The sequence below is a fragment of the Geotrypetes seraphini genome, chromosome 2 (genome assembly GCF_902459505.1).
Source record: "Geotrypetes seraphini chromosome 2, aGeoSer1.1, whole genome shotgun sequence".
In the NCBI taxonomy this organism is placed as follows: Eukaryota; Metazoa; Chordata; class Amphibia; order Gymnophiona; family Dermophiidae; genus Geotrypetes; species Geotrypetes seraphini.
Genome location: NC_047085.1, coordinates 491,172,216 through 491,191,428, shown reverse-complemented (window position 1 = coordinate 491,191,428; position 19,213 = coordinate 491,172,216). Strand labels below are relative to the sequence as shown.

The 19,213-nt window shown below is 39.1% G+C and overlaps 1 protein-coding gene across 4 annotated transcripts in view; it reads right to left on the bottom strand.

Annotated features, from left to right (window-relative positions):
* Positions 1-19,213, bottom strand: part of SETD2 (SET domain containing 2, histone lysine methyltransferase) — a 282,749-nt gene that overhangs the window by 246,149 nt on the left and 17,387 nt on the right. For 3 of the 4 annotated variants that reach the window (XM_033931879.1, XM_033931876.1, XM_033931877.1), the window contains 2 exons: positions 7,345-7,360; positions 523-5,021 (listed from right to left, as the gene is read on the bottom strand). In XM_033931879.1, the coding sequence (XP_033787770.1) occupies positions 523-5,021; positions 7,345-7,360 (4,515 nt within the window). Of the gene's footprint in view, positions 1-522; positions 5,022-7,344; positions 7,385-19,213 lie in introns of all 4 variants that reach the window. The other variant, XM_033931878.1, reaches the window with a different exon arrangement.

The window sequence follows — 19,213 nt, the reverse complement described above, 5'->3', positions numbered from 1 at the left end:
GACTTCAGAGAGAGGAAGGCTGATCGCCTGGTAGATCGGGACGGCAACACGAGTTGGGCTCCGCGATCGACTCGCATTGCCTTCCCGATCTACTGGTCGATCGCGATCGACATATTGGACACCCCAGGCCTAGGACTTCAAAATTCTTAAGAGTTAAATGAGAGCCCGCTTTTTACTTGCTTTAGGACTATGTTCCATGAAATCTGGGTCTTCACTGCCTTCCAGTCCTGTCTATGGGCGCCAAAATCTTAAATCCATCCCTACCTTAGGTCGTCTTGCAAACAATCTTTCCTCAGTCCCTTCTTCTATGAATACTGAACTGAACAATTTGTTTAGAATTTCTGCTTTTCCCTAGCCCACACATTTCTCCTTATCTCTTCTCAGTCTTTCAATCTACAAGTGGCCTTCCTCCTTTTTAGCTCCTGAAAGGGCATGTAATAGTAAGACATACATATTCTTATATTAGGACAATAATCATCATCATACTGTTAAAAAAAAAAAAAAAAAGTCATTAGTGGTTACCTTTCTGTTAAATAGACATTTTCTTCAATGAGGTCAAAGTACGGGGGCATTTTCCCTTGTTTGGAATAATCCTTCCAGTGTTGTGGGTCTCGGAAGTCACCCATGATACACAGAGATCCAGTCCTCATTGTTTCTGAAGGTATAGATTCTAGCTGTAGCCCTTCCGTTTTTAATTTCTTTCGGTTTCTTGAATCTCCATCACTCTCAGATTCACTTTCCAAATCTTGCGACCTTTTTTTGGGGGGAGCTCGTTCTTGCATGTCATTTTTATTCATCACCAGTCTTTCAGATTCTTTCTCATTTGCAATTGCTGGTTCTTTTATGGAATTGCTGCTGATTTCAGGTGCTTGCACCGAGCCCTTTTCTCTAGGGTCCTGACTATGAAGCTTATTAGACTGGCTAGTTTGGTTACGTCTACATTCATCTTCCCAATTATAGTGATCATCGTCATATTCATCATAATAATCTGTCAAAGAATCTGGCATTTGACCTTGCATTCTATCATAACCAAATTTTGAAAACTTGTGTGATTTTGGGTCCCAATAGCCATTGTTTTTCCAGTAATTATTTGAGCTATCATAATGCTCAGATCCATGCTGTTGGTAGCCATATGCTGAATATGTACAATAACTGCTATCAGGCTGTTGATATGTACTGCTGGGTTTTTCTGGCTGGGAGAAGTCCCAACCAAGGTTACCCAAATCTTCAGTTGAATGAAAACCATCAGTTTTAGAAAACTCTCCACCATCACGAGAACTGGGACCAGACTCCCCCTGTATACTGTCTGTTTTGTCAGTAGAACTTGGAAGCTGCTGCTGGGACTTATTGGAGGTACCATGATTATTATTATTAGGACAAACTGGTTGCTCTTCATGATGCTCATTTAAAGGCCTGTCACAGGCCTGCATTCTTTTGGCCACAATATTGTCATCTAGAATTGGTTTCCTATCAGTGTCTATATTTGGATCTGACTGGCTTGTACTATCAACTCCATCACTTTGTGACTGGTGACAATCTGGTTCAAGATCCTCATCTTTCTTTCTATTTGGCTCCACAGATGAAGTCTCTGGGCTCTTGTTCAATTCTTTGGAGGGGGAATGCAGCTTTTTGTCACTGCACTCACTGTTTGTGTATGCGGTATGCTCTATTTTTCCTTCATGAGAGGATTTGCTAGACTCAATGTTTTCATCTTCACAAGGAACTGACTGCTTCTGACTACTTTGGCTACTCTGAGAAGAACAAGGGCTAGTTTCTTCCATCATCAGTGTTGAGTTCTTTGGAACTACCACAACAGAGTGAAGACGGTTCCTTGGAACACTGCTATCATCAGAATCAGAATCATCTGTATCGCTTCTATCACTTTCTTGTTCACTTACACTGTCTGAGTAATCTTCATCAATGGCAGAAATATGTTCAGAGGCATTGCCACTACTGTCACACTTCGGCTCCAATATTATAACTTCCGTATTCTCTGAAGGTACCACACAACACAATGAGGGTGAAACATTTGAGATACAGGGTGTATCTGTAGATTTTGTATTCTCGATAACAGAGTATTCTGTGGGTTGCTCCCCTACAGTCTCAGGAGGAAGGATAGAAATATCTACAAGTTTCTTTTCTTCTTTTAGATCTTCCTCTGTTTTTTCCTCATGCTGAAAAAGTTCTATAAGTCCAAAAGGTGATTTTTCACTTTCTAAATAAGGTTGTACAGTCTGTAATTCTAGTTCAGGGGTCAATTCAAGCTCTGTCTGCTCTACAGATTCATTTTTGGTTTTAACAATATCCAAATTAGTAGAAATGCATTCTGAGGACTGGGATAAAACTTCAGTTTCAAATTTTATTTGTGAAGACCACTCTACATTAAAAGGACTATTTTTTGATTGAAGTTCAGGACATTCCAAATGGGAGGAAGAATTTGTGGACTCCAAATTAATCTCAATACACTGTTCTTCATTCTGTACAGTTTCAGATGGATTAAATTCCTCACTGGTTCTATGCTCATGTAGAATACATTGTGGCTCTTCCTCAATGCCTCTAAAAATCTCTGGTGTTGCTTCCATACCTGCACATTCAACAATTGTACATTCAATAGCAATCTCAGCTGCAGAATCATACAAGAGAGGCTTAGTATTATCTGTAGCATAGGACTGATCTGAATCTTTGGTTTCATTATGTGTTATCTGCAGGCCTTCTGATTGTTCAACTAATGTCTCCTTACCTGCACTGAAAAATGGACAGGAATCTTTTTCAGCATCATCAATAGAAATGTGTAACTCGTCTGACTTCATAGCAGATTTATCTTTATCATCTTTAGATTCACAGATATTTTTAACTTCATTAGCTGACAAAGTATGTGATTTATTAACTTGACTTACAGGCGACAAGGAAGAAAGGTCACATGCATCATCAGAATACACATCCTCTGTATCAGATTCATAGAAAGGTACTAAAGGGCGTATCTTCTCAGGAGACTTACTTATATTCAATTCTGTAGAACACTTTATTTGATCACATTTCACATTTAATACCATTTCTGCTTTCCCAGCATCATCATAATCATGGTTTCCAACAATTTCTTCTGATCTTGAACAGCTAGCACTCTCTTTTAGCTCGTCTTTAATGTTTTTACAACTAGGCATGTTTTTTACTGGAGTTGAATAGGAAGAATCAGCAGCCTTTTTCTTTCCCTGTATTTGTGAAAGAATGATATCCAGTTCCTCATTTTTTAATTTACAGGCCATTTTTACATCTGTATAACTAGATTGCTTGATATCTTCATCAGAATCTGAACACACACTGCTTTTTATTTTATCACATTTTCCTGCTACTGGTTTTGAAGACTTAGACAGGGATGAGTTCATATTACTATCTGTTTTAGCACGAGATGACCCAGTTTTACTCAGCATTTCCTTTAGAGGAGAGCTCTTTTTTGTTACTTCTAGTTCTGAAATCTTTTTACATTCTTTTTCTGATTTTGATGACCTTCCTCGTTTCTCTGATTCAGTGTAATATGATTCCGTTTTATTGTCACGGTCTGACTTGGAATAAGAAGACATTCTAGAATCTCTATATGATGAGGTATAAGATGAGGTATGTCTCAAGTCACTGAACCTGGAATGTGTTCGCCTATGTTCTTCTTCTGAATCGGAACTGTCTCTTGTCCTACTATCAGCATATGAACGAGAATATCTAGTCCTCTCCCTATAAGGTGAACTCCTGTGGTACCTTCGGTCATACTCATAATAATGTGAACGCTCCGATCGTGAATACGTTGAACTAGTTCTAGAGCTTCTATCCGACCTTGATCTTGAACGAGATCTACTTCGTCTTCTATCCCTATCAGACCTAGAACGAGAAGTTGTATAGTGAGTGTCTCTGTCAGATTTTGAGTAACCGGAACGTTTGTCATCTCTTTCAGATTTTGACCGTGTAGCAGATTTTCCGTGATCAACATTTCTTGAATATGTGGAGCTTTTCTTCAAATCTTTGTCTTTTTCTGCACTTGCTGAATTTTTTAATTCATGGGACCTATGGCTTGATGATGTCTGTATAGAATCACCATCAGATTCAGAACCAAGTATTATTCCATCAGGATGAGAACTTTTTATCTTGGAACTCTGCTTTTCAACACATGAAGAAACATTTTTTGAATTGTCTAGAAGGTCTTCCTCCTTCCCAATATGGGAATCATCTTTCTCTTGAGATATATTGGTGCATTCAGAGGTTTTCTGAAGCACAGGCTCTTCAGAGATATTAGCACTAGAATCCACCTTAACATCTTCTGAAGATTCTGGCTCTGTTGAATTTGATGATTGTTGTGGAGATAGAACCTTTACTGCTATTGAATTTTCTCCAGTTATTTCTAATGGAGGTGTTGATGAGATGCTTATCACAGTCAGTTGTTGTGGTGGTGGTGATGCTACTCTTTCTGGTGGTGGTGGTGGGGGTGGTGGTGGTGGTGATGGTGGTGGTGATGCTACTACTGTTGCTACTTTTGGAGGCGATGTTGAAGCCTTTTCCTTTGGTAATATTGGTGGAGATAATTGTACTGCTGGTGGTGGTGGTGGTGGTGGTGGTGATGATGTTACTGCTGCTGGTATTACTGTTACTGTTGGTAATTTAGATGTAACACTGAGCAGGTGTTTCTTGAAATGTATCTTACTCAATTCCACTTTTGGTTTTGGTGGGGAAGGCTCATCTGACACATTAATGGTCTCTGTTAAGTCTGTTTTAATTTTTGATATATGGTCAGTAGTGTGGATCACAGGATTTGAAGAATTTTGAGTCTCATTTTGTTGTTTTTCATTTCCCAGTGCAGTGAGGAACCTGGTCTGCAAAGTTTTCTTTGTTGAACTGAAGCTAAAGGAAACCTTCTGCCTCCCTTGATCCTCCAGGTTGACCTTGGTTTTAGTGCCTTTTGGTAAGAAGCGACTAGATGCAACACCTTTGAATACTGGGGTTTTGATGAAACCAGCAGTCTGAGCATTTCCATTCTTGCCCTGCATAAGGAGGAAAAAGAAAAATTTACATCACACAACCTGACCAGCATAATCAAAATATATTTTCTCCAGTGCTGTCTTCAAAAAGATCCTGCATATTTGTAAATGAACCAGGCTCTCTAATACTGTCCTGCAAAAACAGTTGATGAAGCATTATCATTTTTGAATTATGGTTTGTAATCTATGGGCTCTATTTTCAGCTCACAGCAGTCAAATATTTTCTAAACACTGGTCACTATAGGCTGAATTAAAACTAGATATTCAGCGCCAGACCATACCTGGATACATGTGCTGTATATAGAGTTCACAATAGCTGCTGGAAGTTATCTGTGTACTGCTGATATGCCATCCATGTGCTTAGATAATTGACTGGGCAAGTACAGGCTTATCTGACCCAACATGCCTAGGTAGCGGGCACTGGCACTGAATATTAACATCAGTAGTGACTGGATTATGTCCAGCTCTCTCTTAGCTCTGCCCCCATGCTGCCACAGCACTACCCGGATAGCACTGAGACAGTAACACATGATATTCGACAGCACTCTCCAGTTAAGAGCTGCTGAATATCAGCCCAGGACATGGTAGAATCTGCTGAATATTGGCTAAGACTAAGATGGGGCTTCTGTCTAACTGCAATTCAGTACTTCATTGTTAAAAAGGAGCAGACCCCACAGGTTCTCAAAGCTGTACAGTTACAGTTATTTTTATTTGATATATACCACCATTTTTAACAAAAAAAGTCAAATCAAAGCATTTTACAATAAATAAAAACAATGGGCTATAATTAAAATCAATTTTTAAAAAAACTAGGGAATTGTACATAGACAAACTAACTAAACTGGACAAATATGGTTAATGTAGTAAAAATTAAAATACTTCTAAAATAACAGATACGATTCATTTAAACCAGAAAAATTAAGCTCAAATTAATTTGTCCCCTTAATAGCTTTATTTATAAATGTGTTTTTATAGACACTCCTGTTACTTTTTGTCATTCCTTTGACTATGGTTTATCTACTTATGTATTTTTTTGTTATGCTGCATGTTTTATACATAGCTGTCAACTATGCATTTATAGTTTAATAATTTTATGTATAATTACTATTTGCATTTAACATCTGTATGTGTGATTTTTATGTATGTAAACTGCTTTGAATATGGTTGTATAACTACAACAAAGGCGGTATACAAGTCTCTATCCTTTACCCATTTATGTAGAGCTCTGACGCCAGAGCCCATATCAAATCTTCATTAAGGCCCCCTTTTATCAAGCTGCGTAAGGGTTGGGTTTTTTTTTAATCGCAGACCGCTGCGGTAAAAGCCCCGATGCTCATAGGAATTCTGTGAGCATTGGAGCTTTTACTGCAGTGGTCTGTGATAAAAAAAGTAGTATTACCCAGAACTTGAAGGCTCTTTGTGCTTTTCTTGTGTTCCTGAGATGCATTACAAAGCAAGGAGAACTGCAGTAACTTGTACAATGATACAGGCAAAGTTTATTAAAATAATTGCAGTTAAAACCACCACCTTAAAATTAAACCACGGGACCCAACACGGTCCATCTTTTGGACACATATCTGTACGACATATGGTTTATTACATATTTTTATTTCCATTTCTATTTTCACTTTTCATTTTCATCTTTTTAATCCGAGCATGTTCTTTTTACATATCCTGAGTGTCTTCTTATAAATCTTTGGTTTTCATCTTTTTTATTGTACACCTTCTGCATAAGTTTTTTATTGCATACCTTTTCGCTTAAGTTATTTAATATGTCTATAGATATAGCTCTGATATATATTTTTAGCTATTTCTATTTTTATCTTTGTATATTAGGACCCCTGAAGAAGGCGTGTACCGAAACACAGACTGTGTTGGGTCCTATAGTTTAATTTTAAGGTGTTGTTTTTAATCGTAATTATTTTAATAAACTTTGCCTGTATCATTGTACAAGTTACTGCAGTTCTCCTTGCTTTGTTTTGTCTTCGACCCTTTTACTGCATATTTTGTTGGTTCTTCCTTTTTTTCCCTGAGATGCATTAGCCAATTTCTGATTTTATACCAACTTCTCACATTTGGGGCTCCTTTTATCAAGCTGCACTAGCGGGGTTAGCGTGTCTGATATTTCATCACGCGCTAACCCCCGCGGCTGGCTAAAAAAGTAACGCCTGCTCAATGCAGGCGTTAGCGGCTAGCGCGGCAGGCGGTTTAACGCGTGGTATTACGCGCGTTAAACCCCTACCACAGCTTGATAAAAGTACCCCTTGGTTATTATCAAAGAAAAAATTGGAAAAAAAAAAGCATTTAAAATGCACAATATTCTTACCTCACTTTCTTCTTCACTGTTGCAATCCAGTCGGGAAGGCATGCAAAAGCAAAAACAGAGAGAGAGTTTAAATACAGAGCTTAAAATTCAAAGGGTAGCTCAATTATTTTATTTAAAAAAGGACTACAAAGCTATAAATTTAACTATGAATCCACTAAAACATGTATCAAAATTATGATGTAAAGAGTTATACCTTTTTGTTATTATTTATATCATTGGACACTGAGCTCAAGTCACCCTCACTTAAAACACAGAAAAAAAAATTTCTGTGTTAGATAAATTTCACCTTCTACATTTGAAAGAGGCAACTGCATATTACACGGAAGTCAGGCAAACCCCAAAATTACAGTGCCCTTGACATTAAATTATTCTTGGGGGAACTCTGCACGGAAAAATTACAAGGTCTGTACACAATGGGGTTAATTCTGTAAAGATTTACTATTGCAAAGCCTAATTTACATTCAAACAGGGCCCGTTATAAAAGTGTGACAATATATGGTATATACGAGAATGATTTGAAAAGTTTGGTAAAAAAGCAAGTTAAACAACATAGTCTCCATCAAGGGCTATACACTTAGTCCAGCGAGTTCCCAATTTTTTTGGATCATAGGAAAAATAGCTTACAAAAAAAAAAAAAAAACCCTGAAAACTCGAGTAATCCCCGGTTTTTAACGCCGGCTGGCGCGCTGAATGCTTAAAATCAAGTTTTGTGCTTTTGTAAAAAAAAAAAAAAAAGGGGGGGGGGGGAGTAAGTGCATAGCCCTCGATGGAGACTACGTTAACTTGTTTTTTTAACAAACCTTTCAAATCACCCTCACACATGCCAAGTTAGTATATACTTCTAGATGCACCCTGTTCAGACATTACTAGGGGTGCTGTCTGGGTGGAACAGGGGCAGAGTACAATGAGTACCTTCTTACAGTACACATTTACAGGAACTTTTGAAAAAAAGTCGATTTATAAATAAAAATGAAAACCTGTTGTCATCAAGTTGTTTCTTCTATTTACTAGATCAGGGATCTCAAAGTCCCTCCTTGAGGGCCGCAATCCAGTCGGGTTTTCAGGATTTCCCCAATGAATATGCATTAAAAGCAGTGCATGTACATAGATCTCATGCATATTCATTGGGGAAATCCTGAAAACCCGACTGGATTGCGGCCCTCAAGGAGGGACTTTGAGACCCCTGTACTAGATATAGCTGTACATGAAGTTTCCACAATTTCCCAAAAGTAAAAATTCCTCTCAGCAACTAAAACAAGTGCAACTCTACCCCTTTGCATCCCGTGATCACCACCTTAGTCCTTTACATTTGTCCCACACTCCTCCCTCTTACAAGTCTCAATTTACCGTACGCTGAAAGATTAGAGAGACTGGGGCTTTTTTCGCTGAAGAAGCGGAGACTTAGAGGGGATATGATATAAGATCACAAAGGGCATAGAGAAAGTGGAGAGGGACAGATTCTTCAAACTTTCGACAATTGCAAGAATGAGAGGGCATTCCGAAAAATTAAAAGGAGACAGATTCAGAACCAATGATAGGAAGTTCTTCACCCAACGGGTGGTGGACACCTGGAACACGCTTCCAGAAGGAGTGATAAGACAGGGTATGGTATTGGAGTTCAAGAAGGGATTGGATAATTTTCTGAAGGAAAAGGGGATAGAAGGGTATAGATAGAGGGCTAGTATACAGGTCCTGGACCTGATTGATGGGCTGCCGCGTGAACGGACGGTATTAGATTTCAAGAAGGGATTGGACAATTTTCTGAAGGAAAAGGGATAGAAGGTATAGATAGAGGGCTAGTATACAGGTCCTGGACCTGATGGGCCGCCGCATGAGCGGACTGCTGAGCATGATGGACCTCAGGTCTGACCCAGCAGAGGCACAGCTTATGTTCTTATATTAAATATCCCCACATAGCTATATATTGTTGGAAGTTATTTTATGGTCTGACCCAGTATGGCTATTCTTATGCTCTTATTTATTCAAAATGTTGGAGGTGCAGCCTGTTTTCAATGCATTGCAATAATTGTACAAACAGCTGTCATAAGCAAACAGCAATTTATCCCTCACATTTACCAGCCCTTGCAATTTCATTTTTACCGTATTTTCATGTAGATAACGCACACCCGTGTAAAACGCGCACACGGGTATAGCACGCGAAAAACACAAATTTATGTACAGAAATTTTTATATACCGCGCACACCCGTATACCGCGCATGCTGCCCGACTCTCCTTTCGCCCGTCCCGACTCACCTCTGGAGACCCCGACTCTCTTTTCGCCCGCCCCGACTCTCCTTTCCCCCTTGAAGTCCTGTCCTTACCCTGAAAGCCTGATGCCCCCCCCCCCCCGACGTCCGATTCACCCCCCCCCACAGGACCGCTCGCACCCCCACCCCGAAGGACCGCTCGCACGCACCCGCACCCCCATCCTGAAGGACCGTTCGCACCCCCATCCCGAAAGAGCGCTCGCACTCCCACCCCGAAGGACCACTCGCACCCCCACCCGAAGGACCGCTCGCACCCCCACAGCCTCCCCCCCTCCCCCATGGAGAAGCTGTCTACCTTGTTTCCGGATGCCAGCGAGCCCAGCTGTTTCCTTAATCGAGAAAATAAGAAAAAATCGCGGTGCTAGAAGGCAGTTGGGGCAGAGCCTGAAAAAACACGACTTCTAGGCTCAGCGGAAAATTTTGAACTGGAGACCATGAGGTGATGCGCCCCCTAGTGGAGCAGGAAGGCATGCATGCGTGGAGCAGCAGAGCAAACTTAAATCTTCAATCAAATTTGCTTGAAAATGCTTCCGCATCGGGGCTCCGTAGATGACGTCACCCACATGTGAGAATATCATGTCTGCTTGTCCTGGGATAAAGAATGTTCCCTCCTACTCCATTTTTTTTAACCAACACACAAAAATAGCTTGCTGTGTATTCAAGCTGTAACCAATGTCATTTCAAAGGTAATTTTCATAATATGGTCTTGCTGTCATTGCTCCATTGTGAAGTAATTTAAGGAACAGGCTGAAAAGATGTTAATAAGCATATGGTTATCCAAGTGGGCTTATTCAACATATCTGCTAAAAAGCTATATATGTTAATTGAAACTTGTTTCATCTGAAGAAGCGTTACATGGATCTTGCATATGTCGTGGCTCTTGTTAGCTTTAAATGGCATGATGCAGGATTGTCCAGTGAAAGTCTTATTGTCTCCATTCCCATAAGACTTCCATTGGAGCTTCTGCACCACATGGTTTAAAGCTAATAGAAGATGTAATGGATATAAGTCCATGTAACCTTTCTTTCTTTGGCAAAGACTAATAGAACGAGGAGATGGGGAAGGGATAAGGTATGGCTGATTTGTTAGGGATAAAGTTGGAGAGGGGAGAATGACAGTGTGGCAGGATGCAAATGTCATCCACATAGAGCAGGGGAGAGACAACTATGCCATATCAGTAGAAATTAGTAATCACATTTAGGCTTGATTTATTAAGCCTTCTTTCCTCAGAGACAGACTGGGAAAATAGCTTTACTAACTGAGGCTCTAAAGATACTGTAGCAGAACTTGGGGGTAGGCACTGTGATTGAGTTCTCAGAGACTGGCTATTTTTCCACAAAGACTTTTAAATTCAAAGCCCGATATAAGGCACCTCTTCCCCTTCCTCAGTCTTCTTTGGATCCTTCCAGCCTCTTGTGCAGCTTCTGATACTTCACTAGCTTTTATTCTTGCCATACAAGATCTTTCCCCCATCACGCTGCCTGCTATACAGAAGTTTGAAAAGGTAGATGTGCATGCCTTGTACTTGAAAATGTTGGGAAACACTGTTACAATACAATTAACATACACTAAACTTTAACTTAATGTTAAGCCAACTAATTTTGCACTGTGTGGTAAAGGCTTCCATGATCAACTCCCTAATATCAGTCCTACGCGCCTTTTAGGAAGGGGTTTTCCCCCTCCTCATTTAAGGCAGTAGTAATACATCCAGTCTACAAGTAGTCTTTTTTATTTTTATAGGTCACTGCCTATTAACTATAGGCCTCTTTCAAATGTATCAAGGAATTGTCTCAACTCCAGAATCTGAATGACCATGAAAGTCCCAACATTATCCAGGTTGTTGTTCTTAGGAGACACCAACAAATCCTCACCACTAGATCATCTTCCAGAACTGGTAGTATGGCCGAATGTGTCATCAGCACTTGACATGCCAAATCATTTCATTCTGCTCAGCCACCTGAAAACTTTGATCCATCAATTTTAAATTGGTCTGCTTCTTTGCCGACTGGCAGGTACCAGATGAATACTGGGGATAAGGGCTTCAGCTAAAAATCCCTTAGTTTGATAGTACACCAAAAATCCTCTCTTTCGCAGATGTTGTTCAATATCTACCTCTATCCTATAGCGAGATAACAGATTGGAATAGAGTCCCATAATCTATGCTGATGTCAGCTATATCTTCACCTGTAGCCCAACAGAAATCAGGTATTGACCGCTATCACGACTGCCTCCAAGATGTTGAAGAATGGATGGAACAGAACAGGTTAGCCCTGAATCTGAAAAAAAAAATGGAGGTCTTTTGGGTTAGTTGCACACTTGACCCAGATTCACTAATACAGTTAACACTGGGTGATACCATGCTACCCCTTTCTAGTGAGGTACTGACAATGAATGTTCATAACAGGCAGCGGCACAGAAATCATTTTATGAACATCATCAATATTTTGAACGTAGAGCTAATGTTTGCATTATTGCTCTATCAGGGCTGTTGGAGTATAATCTATATGGGTCTGCTTCACACACACATCATCATGAATCACAACCAATACAAAATGAGTTCTATCATGCCAAAAGAAGGTTTAAAGCCCTAACGCTTTCCTATAGAATCAAATGACTATCCTAAATATTTAAAAATCCACATTAAAAGAGGCTAAACAAACTAAAACTCATATTATCAGGGAAGGCCAACTTGGTATCTCTTCCACAAAAGAGCTTCAATTGCCGAGACATGCAAAAACTCAAATTTCTTTTCCTTTTGTTTTTTTAATTTATACTTTATAAATATAAAACAAAGAATAATCAATGAAGAGGAAATCAGTCATATCACAAATTGAAACATTTGCTAATTCAAGGAATAAAGCAACCTAAACAATACTGACTCTTATCAGTCCTCATTTGAGAAAGAGAAAATTAAAATATCAGGAGTGATAAACAGTAAAACAAAATAAGAGGATTAGCAGCGATACAATCTTCATATTATAAAGGACCTATAAATGCAAATGGAACCAGATATTGTGACTCCTTTTCCCTCAAGGAAAATTGTAACCGAGAGGGCTCATAAAAAACATAAGAATTTTGATTGAGAAATACTAAACATTTACAGGGAAATCTTAACTGAAACCTATCCCCTAAAAAAATATTACACCGTTTCAATGACAAAAATGTTTTTCTCCCGACTTGAGTCCATTTGGAGATATCCAGGAATATAGAAATCTTACTAACCAAAAAATTCACTTTCTTCAATCTAAAGAAATGCCGCATTAGTGCTTCCTTAGCTTGTTGGAACACAAAAGTTACAAATAAAGTAGATCTCAGTATAACTTCTTCCACTGAAGTCTCCAAAACATTAGTAAGATTTAAACTATCTGAAGAAACATCCACAACAAATTCACCAGCTGGAGAGCTAGCATGTTTAGAAGGAACTGATAAATAATACTGTATATCTTGTGGAGATATACAGTGGAGATATACAGAGCTTCTACCTCTTGTGGAGGTAGAAGCTCATTTTCAGAGTATTTAAACATCTTTTTCAGAAATCTATAAAATAAATCCTTAGGAAAGGTTGTAAGCAGTTTAGGAAAATTCAAAAGTCTCAGATACAATTGTCTAGTGAAGTTCTCAAAATTTTCGATTTTCCGTTGCAATACCAATTTATCCTGCGTTAAACTACTTGAGCAGTTTGAGACTTTTGAAAATGCTGATCCAAATCTTTGAATTTCTCCGAGTTTTAATATCTTCTTCACATTTTAATTAACTTTGTGAATGTATCTGTACAAGAGGTGAGATTCCTGCACATACCTTGCAGAGAAAGTCTATTGCTGTCCGTATCAAACCAAGAGAGTTATCTCGACAAGCTTAGCTAGAAGCGGAATAGCTTGAATTTCTCTTCCCTCCAGCGTGCATTCACTCACCCATTCCAGTCAATGTTAAAGCAGCTGCTCCTTCCTGGGGACTCGGCAAACCCCTGAACACTGCAGGCAATGAAGAAACCATATCTTGCCTTGTTCCCGACGTCCCTAGGTCTCACGGCTGCTGGGGGGTACAGGTCCTCGTGGAACTGAGTGAAATCTCACTCCCGAAGGCTGAAGTCTCCCTCACATTTGGCCCTGCTGGAATGCCTTGAAAAGAACATAAAGTGGAGGCCATGATTGCTGCTTGCCACACTGCGGTAAGCTCTAGCTGCCGGGCAGTAGCAGCCAACTTTCCTCTCCTTTTCGGCATCGAAGACAAACGCTGGTTGCATACCAAACATGAAATATGTTATGTTAATTAGGTTTTCTATTCTGCCCTTACTTATTTAGTTCAAGGTCCAGGAAGTTACAATTGACAGTTTGATACAAACATTCAATAGAGTTGCTAGTACAGGTAGATCAATACAGTTTTTAATACAGTTACAAATACATAATTAGAAGTTTAAGTAGGTCATCTTTGGCTCATCGTTATGTCCCAGGAGTTGCATTAGACAGTTTAGAAATGAGCTTTTACAATTACCATTTCAGTTACTTCTGAGTTTGCTCTAGAAATGCTTTTAAAAGTTTTCTGAACCTGGAGATACTGGTCACAAGATCGTAGTGTAAGTGGTTGCATTTGTTCGAACTTTTGGGGGTATTTGTTACCCCTTTGCATTCCTGGAGTATGTGTATTGAGCGCTGAATTATACATGATAATAATTGAGATCATATGATTTTTACTGACATTACTAATTTGGTCACAATCCTTTTTCTTTTGCTTGATTTTGAGCCCCCGTTTGTTTGCCTGTTGATGTGGCCCCTATGGTGTCAGGTCAAAAGCACGCCGGGACAAAGGCGCGAGCAGACAACTGAGCGCAGCGCGGAGACGCGCGCCGAAGAAAAAGACTGTTTTTAGGGGCTACGACGGGGAGTGTGGGGGGGTAACCCCCCCACTTTACTTTATACAGATCGCGCCGCGTTGTGGGGGCGTTGTGGGGGGTTGTAACCCCCCACATTTTACTGAAAACTTAACTTTTTCCCTGTTTTCAGGGAAAAAGTTACGTTTTCACTAAAATGTGGGGGTTACAACCCCCCAAACCCCCCACAACGCCGCCGCGATCTGTATTAAGTAAAGTGGGGGGGGGGCTCCCCAACAAAAACCCCTGTCGCAGCCCCTAAAAACAGTCTTTTTCTTCAGCGCGCGCCTCCATCTTGCGCTCAGTTGTCGGCGCGCGCCTTTGTCTTCCGCATTACTGTCTATGAACCGGCCCCTATATGGGATATTCAAGATTGGCACTTACATATTTGATTTGCGGATATTGTTTGTCTGTGGATGTTGTGCATGATTTTGTGGGGTGGGACAACTGATGCACAGACTATATGTTGAGTGCCATTTGTTTAGCATTTTTATACTTTCAGTAGTTTGAATAGGTTGTTCAACCCGCAGCACTGCATTCCGATTGGTGCTCAAGTTATGGTGCCTATGAAGCTGTTTATGTGATTTAAACTCATGGAATGACCACGAGAAATCAGTTTGGCAGTGCAGATGATTGTAGGAATGAGTTGAATTGACTATTAGGTAATGTACCCTGGCTTAATGAAAGTATGTGTGTTTGGGTATTAATTTTCTTCAGTTTACCATCAAGTATTTATTAGAGGCACTAGCAACATACGAGGAATGATTTTATCAGTATCATTGTAAAGGTTTGTATGTTTTTTTCAGCCAGGCAATGCAGACGGTATTCCTACGAGGAAGATCACATTGATTGAAACTCTCAGATGAGGGAGAGCGTTGGGAGTCCTTTTAAATTTGCCAGTGCTGGAAGTGCTAACCATTTGAAATAAGTGTTGCCGAGACTGTTTTTGGCTTTTAGATTGAAGATAATTGTTGGTACCATGTTTCTGAATTTGTGCTGAAGTTATATCAAGTATTAGAAGATTATAGACATATTCTGATACTGTCAGTTAGTATTCTCTCTGGTATATATAAGTAAACTAGTTGATATTATGTATGTAGCACCAACTGGAATTGAGATACACCTTTTTAGCAATTCACAGATATACAGTCATGTGAAAAAATTAGGACACCCTATGAAATATTCAGTTCTTTCTTAAGAAATGTTCATATATCGATGTCAAATCTTTTTTTTTATTTATTTCTGGAAAAGAAAGTGATGTAATTGCAGGTAAACAACAAAAATCGTCCTTGATTTACTCAGGAAACAAAAGATATCTACAAAAATGTGTATTATAACTGAGGAATAAATTAGGACACCCCCACATATCCTCCCACTTAAAGTGGCTCAAATCACACACAGGCGTATCATAGGTGCACATGATTAAAACAGTTACTCAGCATTTTGAAGGAGGTTTGCCCTACTTAAACCTCATATATTTAGTCTGGTGTGCTCATGACTGCTGCAGTGAAAGTGAACACCATAGTGAGATCAAAACAGCTGTCTGAGGCCTTCAGAAAGAAGATTGTAGCAGCTTATAAGTCTGGTAAGGGATTTAAAAAGATCTCAAAAAAATTTGACATTAGCCATTCCACAGTCCGGAAAATAGTATTCAAGTGGAAGTCTTTCCAAACAACTGCCAACATGCCCAGGTCTGGCCATCCAAGCAAGTTGACCCTCAGAGAAGACCGCAAGATGCTAAAAGAAATCTCCAAAAGTCCTAAAATGTCTTTACAGGACCTACAGCAGACTCTTGCTACTGTTGATGTGAAAGTGCATGCCTCTACAATTAGAAAGAGACTGCATAAATTTAACTTGCATGGAAGATGTGCAAGGAAGAAACCTTTGCTAGCTAAGAGAAACAAGAAGGCCAGACTGAAGTTTGCCAGAGAGAACGCAGACAAACACCAGGACTTCTAGAGTAGTATTCTAAGGACAGATGAGTCTAAAATTGAATTATATGGACACCAGAAGAGGACATGTTTGGCACCAAATACAGCATTCCAGGAAAAGAACCTCAAACCAACTGTGAAGCATGGAAGTGGCAATGTCATGGTTTGGGGATGTTTAGCAGGACCTGGCCAGTTCACCATCATAGAATCCACCATGAATTCTACCATGTATCAGAGGGTGCTTGAGGACCATGCGAGACCATCTGTAAGAAAAATAAAGCCGACGCGGAACTGGACCCTGCAACATGACAATGACCCAAAACATACCAGTAAATCCACCAAGGACTGGCTGTGAACTAAAAAAATGGAGAGTCCTGGAGTGGCCAAGTCAAAGCCCTGATCTTAATTCCATTGAGATGCTGTGGGGTGATTTGAAACGAGCTGTACATTCAAGAAACCCCTCAAACATCTCACAGCTGAAAGAATTCTGCATTGAAGAGTGGATCAAACTTTCCTCAGACCAATGTCAGAGACTGATAGATGGCTACAAGAAGTGGCTCATTGCAGATATTTCAGCCAAAGGGAGTAACACTAGCTATTGATAATAAACTTAATTATCATGATCATATCAGTAACATTGTGAAAACTACCTTTTATAGGTTACGTAAAATTCGTTCCATCTCTAAATTTCTCTGTCCCAAAGCACTTACTATATTGATTCACTCTTTGGTGATGTCTAAAATTGATTATTGCAATTCTTTATTCAAAGGAATTGCATTATATGAAATAAAACGACTACAAATTATACAAAATACAGCTATAAAATTAATAACTAAGTCTAAAAAATTTGATCATGTAACACCTCTCCTCAAAAAGGCTCATTGGCTCCCTGTTATTCATAGAATCACTTATAAGTTATGCATAATTATTTTTAAAACTCTAAACAATAAGACCCCTGCATTTTTATTTAGGTTACTTATTCCATATTCTGCAAAGAGAATTCTACGATCTAGCGAACAAAATCTGCTATCTATTCCTTCATTAAAAATTATTAATACGAGGAGACAATTTATTTTTTCATGTACAGCACCGCAGACTTGGAACGCCCTCCCTATTTTTCTACGGGAGGAGAAAGAGTTTGGAAAATTTAAAACTGAGTTAAAAACCTTCCTTTTTAAAGATGCCTTTACAACATAATTTTATTATTGGAGTATCATATTTTACTTTGTTATACCTGTGTTACCTATTTCCCTTTTGTATTTTCCCTCAATGTTTCTTCTTTACTTTATGAATTATATTTCATCCCTCCTTACCCTATGTTTAGTAATGTTAAAATTAAGAGCAATTTACCATTATTTAAGTATTTGTACGTATTGTATTGTTCTCTAATAATTGTAAATTTTAAAGTGTACATCGCTTAGAATGTTTGATTAAGCGATTGATCAAGTCACCTAATAAACTTGAAAACTTGAAACTTGATTAGGGTGTCCTAATTGATTCCTCAGTTAGAATACACATTTGTGTGGATATCTTTTGTTTCATGAGTAAATCAAGAAAAATATTTGTTGTTTACCTGCAATTGCATCACTTTCTTTTCCAGAGAGAAGTAAAAAAAAAAGATTTGACATCGATATGTGAACATTTCTAAGAAAGAACTGAATATTTCATGGGGTGTCCTAATTTTTTCACATGACTGTATGAGGGTAGGTGGTGTATACATGATTAAAGCTATGGTCCCAGGATGGGGATCTGAAATAACATAAGTTATAGGAGATTCTATTATCTCTGAGTATCATAAGCCTTACGATATAATCAACTATGCAAGGCGGGTATATCTAGTGAGAAATTTGATTTTGAAAATAGTGATTTACAGATAATGCTGAAGGTTTCTTGGGTTGAAGTGTTTAAAGTCACGTTGTGTGACAATTAAAACAGTCAGCAATTTTCATTAGTCATCAATTTGCCCTTTGTTTCTATAGTATGTTCCTCCAGGATGATAGGCATGATGTTTTTTGAGACCCTTTTCTGATTTCTAAGGGTAAAGGCCCAGGTAGAGAATTTTGCATCCTGGAGATGAATGCACGGTTGCGTGGATGGTGTTGTCGAGAGCATTTCAGCTTTCTAGGCCATGGGATAATTTTTCAAGGCCTGCTGAGCAGGAATGCTATGCATCCATCAAAAAAGTGTCTTCAGCAGCAGACTGGCTAACCTACTGAAGAGGACTTTAAACTAGAATTGTTAGGGCAGGGCGATCAAAGCCTCTAGGTGAGTATAAGCCCTCAGGTAAGCAAATCACTAAATGCTTCTACACAAACGGGAAAAGGGGGCAATGTCTGTAAAGCAGTATATACTAATGCTCGAAGTATGAGAAACAAGGTTCTAAATCTAGAGATTGTGATGGAAGAAGTTGAGTTGGATTTAATGGCAATCACAGAGACGTGGTTCACGGAGAACCATGACTGGGATAAAGTTATACCAGGTTATAATCAGTTCAGGAAAGACAGGGTAGGAAGAAAAGGAGGGGGAGTGGCATTATAAATTAAAGATAATATTAAAGTCACACAACTTCAGAATATACAGGGTACGTAAGAGGCAATGTGGGTCAATCTGGAAAAAGGAAATGGAAAATGTGATATACAAGCCTCCTTCAGACAGAAGTAGATAGAAATTTAATAATAGACATTCAAAATATAGCTGTAAAAGGGGAAGTTTTACTAATAGGTGATTTTAACATGCCGGATGTTGATTGGGGTATCCCTATTGCGGGGTCTTCTAGAAGTAGGGAGATCCTGTATTCTCTACA